At 45.9% G+C, this 4,552-nt stretch overlaps 1 protein-coding gene across 1 annotated transcript; it reads right to left on the reverse strand.

The window, feature by feature from the left end:
* Positions 1-258: 258 nt before the first annotated feature.
* Positions 259-1,497, reverse strand: LOC109734700 (uncharacterized). The gene is made up of 2 exons (XM_020293894.1): positions 1,202-1,497; positions 259-1,032 (listed from the first exon to the last, which is right to left on the reverse strand). Exons 1-2 carry the CDS (start codon positions 1,420-1,422, stop codon positions 465-467), a joined length of 789 nt encoding a protein of 262 aa, XP_020149483.1. The 5' UTR covers positions 1,423-1,497; the 3' UTR covers positions 259-464.
* Between the last annotated feature and the right edge of the window lie 3,055 nt (positions 1,498-4,552).

Genomic DNA, 4,552 nt, shown 5'->3' on the forward strand with positions numbered 1-4,552 from the left:
TGGTTACAAAGAAGTTAATACCACCGGCCCGCTGGCTACTTTTCCTTCCATGATGTTCCATTGCTAAGAACAGGTTAATAGAACTATTTATGCTGGTCCGTGGTTGCCGGCTCCTTCTTCCATGGGTCCCTCATAGTGTCCCGTTAATGCAAATGGTTGTCTTGAAGGTGTTGTACCTGTTCGAGTGTTGAAGGTACATATAGACATAGACAACCCAAACCAAACATAAAATAGAGGTAGAGGCATAGACAATAGACATGCATGAACCGTAGCAGAACTCCATTGTAAATAAAGGTGTAGGTAACAGAACTAAAGCAAACAGATGGACTGTGACGGATTCACTGCACGGCACATTATTTGTTTGGAAAGGAAACGAGCTAGTATAAGCTCACAACAAACGACTACTTCGCCGGCGGGACTACGCCGTCCTTCTTGTTCTCTCGCTCCTTGATTGGGAGAGCATCTTAGTCGTGGCAACTGCGAATGCAAGCATACCAGTCGAAATCCGGATTTCTAGTGACCTCCCTTTGGCAACAGGCATAGCATGATTCCACGTACACAGTCGACGAACATGCTCCTACAGCAACCTCATGCCGCGCAGCCGCCTGGACATTGAGCGCTCCTGTTCTTGTTCCTTCATTGTCCTCCTCTTGCACCCTCTTCCCACATCGCCAGACGCATGGCGTTACACTACAGTCGCGGAACCAGTCGCAGTGTGGTTTCCCCACCGCCGTCAGCCCATGAACAGCTCCTCCTCTTGCTTCTTCTCCTCCAGTTCCTCCATGGGCCGCTAGCCGTGCGGCGTCCGGCATATTCTCAGCGTAGCAATCTTTGACGCATTGGGTGTAGTCCAATTCGGGATGTTCACGGCAGGCGTCGTAGCACCAGACTGGGTCGCTCAGACGGGCGACGGGGTCCTCTTGCTTCCCCTTCTCTTCTCCCTCGCCTCCGGTGCGCTCCGTCGGCATCGCCAGGAGACCAGCTCGCCCTACAACTCCACCACCTCCTCTCGCTTGTTCTTGTCCTGTCACCCTGTGGGCCACCAAACACCATTTATTTGTAGCTATCAGAACTAAAAGAAACAAAACTGATCCTGGCGACGCATGAAGCTCACAGGTCACAGCTTGACCGTCATTTTTAGTTGAAAAGGAAACGAGCTAGCTGAGCTCATGATGAACAAAGGCAAAGCAGTATTACCTACCTCCCGTACAAGCACTCATTGTAGCACGGTCCGAAGTCCGACCGGCCTTTGCACAAGGCGGAGCAGTAGGCTGCATCCCCATGCTCTTCAGCCAAGTGCCCGGCTCGCCCACCACCTTCCTTGCCCGCCGCATCGACGGCGACGAGCAGGGCTAAGCCCAGGACTACACACCACACAGCAACGCCAGGGCTGCTGCGCTTCTTGTTGGAACACATACCCATGGCTAGCTGGTTGGTGTTGAACTAATTTGCTACGGCTCACAACCCTACCCAGGACGGATGGATTGAGTAGATGGGCACACCGATATATAAATAGGCCAGTGAAGCCAGCGAGCTGGGTTGGGATGAATCTTCCTGCCGGTGTCGATCCAATCTGATCCGATCCGGCATCTGCGTGCGTGCCATGCATGTGCATAGCTGCAGGGATCACATATCTACTTGCTTGAAAATCAACTACGTACAGTACAACTTGCTAGATCATTAGATTAAATAAATGTTTGCGTGCATGGGCAATTGATGCGGTGTCCAGATCGATCAGCACGTATGAGCGTCCTTGTTTGACCGCCGGCATGTTGCAGATGCCTCTTGCCCCCCGTGTTTGTTAGTGCATCGTATGAATTTGTATAGCTAGATAAGAGTAAGGCTGCTTATAGCAGGAGTAACTTAGATAATAGCACAACGCACCTCAATGCAATGTTTAGCTACAAAAGCTAAACACCAATGCATTGGACAGAGTAGTTGCTAAGCTTTTTAAATGTTTGGTTAATATTTTGTTTTGAAATGTTTTTACGTAGAGTGTTTTGTGTAATATATTTATATACAATATCTGGAAGTATAAAGAACAAAAATACAAGGGAGCCAGGCAGCGCCAAGTGTCCAAAATATTAAGTCGCATATCAAATCGCGTAAATCCGCGAATATTCACGCGAGCTCACGCGCCATAAATGAGTGTTGCTGATGCCACCTGCGCGGTTGCGCCCCGTGTTTGTTAGTGTAATGGTTATGTTTGTATATCTGTGTTTGTTAGTGTAGTGAATGCGTTTCTATAGCTGGATAAGGCTGCCTGTAATGCGAATATCGTAGCTAGTATCATGCACGTGAAACATAGTTATAAACCAACCAGAACTACAAGGGAGACACAGTACAGAGAAAATAAAAAGCAAAGTGGGGAAAACAAATACAAGGAGTTAAACACAGCAACCCAAACGCAAGAATAACAATGAGCAAAGCCACATGGCACTATTGCCAAGGTCAACGTTGCGCCAACGAGAACTAACAAACTAAGGTATTGGGAGGAGGGCACCACCATCCAAGCCTAATGCGGCCGCCTACATCCAAAGGGCCAAAAACTCGAGCAACACACAATCTGGGTCCGTCTCTGCAAAGGGCCATAACCCTTTCACCCACACTTGATGTGTGCCGCACTGGTGGCCAGCAAAGTTGTTCCCACTAGAGCCCATATCAAGGTGCTCAAGCTGACAATGGAGAAGCAATAGGAATAGACCCATAGGCATAGATCACCGACCATATGAGCATTGTCGTCGGCAGCGGCAATACAGAGCGTCAATGAGAGCTGTCGAAAAATGGGGCATATCCACCAAGAATGCTGAAGAGGGCATCACCATGCATCGGTCGACGATAGCACCAGGAGACGAGCAGGTGTAGCCGATACACCAAGCCATCTCGCACAGACTTCAACTATCGTTCGCATATGATTAGAACCTCACTGGCTTCTAATTATGAGGATTAGAGGGTCTAGGTCAAGCTTTAATTGATCAACCATTCATCGGTCGACGATAGCACCAGTATACAAGCAGGTGTAGCCGATACACCAAGCCATCTCGCACAGACTTCCATTAGCGTTCGCATATTATTAGAACCTCACTGGCTTCTAAATATGTGGATTAGAGGGTCTAGGTCAAGCTTTAATTGATCAACTAGGACCAACTATAACTAGAACTAGAGAACTAGAGGAGGCTACAAAACTTGTGTGTTCGAAGTGCCAGATTCTCTAGTATATATAGGTTCGAGGGAGGGGGGAGTGGGCGCCACAAGGGAAAGGAATCCCTCCCCCTTTGGCTGGCCAAGGAGGGCGGAAGCCCCCTCCAATTCGGCCTCCCCTTCCCCTTTCCATGGGAAGAAGGGGGCCACCCCGTTTAGGCCCAAGTGGCTGAAGTAGCCTTCCACCACTTGTCCTTTTAAGCTTGGTTCTACGAGCCGGCGAGTCAAAATCATATGAGGTGCCAAGGGAAGATTGGTGTCGCTGCTGCAGGATTTTTTTCCCGCTTGTTGATATCTGTTAGGAGCAAAGAAAGTAGGATTTTGATTATATAAGCAAAGTAATTTCATTTTCTCCACAAGTTATATTTCAATTATTTAAAAAAAGGTTGTTTCAAATATTTTTTAGAAAGATTCCACATTTGAAAAAGTGACTTCTATTTCACAATGGTGGACTTCTATTATTTCAGAATAGTGTTTTCAGTTATTTCACTAGAGTTTGATTCAAAATGATTCGTCTTTCGCAAAACTAATTTCAATTATTTTCAAAAAAGTACTGGATTTGATTTATTGCAAAATGATGATTTCAATTATTTCATTATTTACAACATAAGGATAAATTTTGAGCTATATAAAGTATGATTGAAACTGTGAAATTGAAATGAGTTGGAAATGTATTCAATACTGGTCTTATTATTCTTTTGAACACAGTATAGACGCAAGCGCTCATACATATGCGCATACACTCACCCCTATGAACGCGCACACGCACACCATACCCGTATGAGCAGCTTCGAGAAACTGAGCCGGCATATCATCTTGAGATTTGCGAAGTGACCGTAGGCGCCTCGTCGTCAACAGGAACGTCTCGTCCCACCGAAAGCGCATCGGCAGAAATCCTGAAATAAATCGAGGAATAATGCGAGCACCAGAACATGAGCCCTGGTCGGCTGGGGATATCACTGTCCCGCTAACCATCCAACCACAGGTTGGTTCGCAACATTAGTCTTATGGTGGAGGTCATGTCGCATGAGTTTAAGTTGTGGCACTTGAAGTGCAAGTCATTTTTTACTTGATTACATTCAACCGATGAAAAAGATACTCTCTCCATTTTCATATACCAGGTCATAAACTCAAATTACAGGTACCAAGCCAAATTTAATACATGTTTTATAATATACTATGTCCGTCTTGGTGTATAAGTCATTCACGTAGTTCTTGGTCGACACTTTAACTATCTAAATATGTATTTTATGTGAGAAAAACTACATCCGTGTAAAAATCTAGCGATATACTTTTCATGACATATAACACATATTTAATTCGTCAAATCGATGACCTAGAACTACACGAA

The sequence above is a fragment of the Aegilops tauschii genome, chromosome 6 (genome assembly GCF_002575655.3).
Source record: "Aegilops tauschii subsp. strangulata cultivar AL8/78 chromosome 6, Aet v6.0, whole genome shotgun sequence".
Classification (NCBI taxonomy): domain Eukaryota; kingdom Viridiplantae; phylum Streptophyta; class Magnoliopsida; order Poales; family Poaceae; genus Aegilops; species Aegilops tauschii.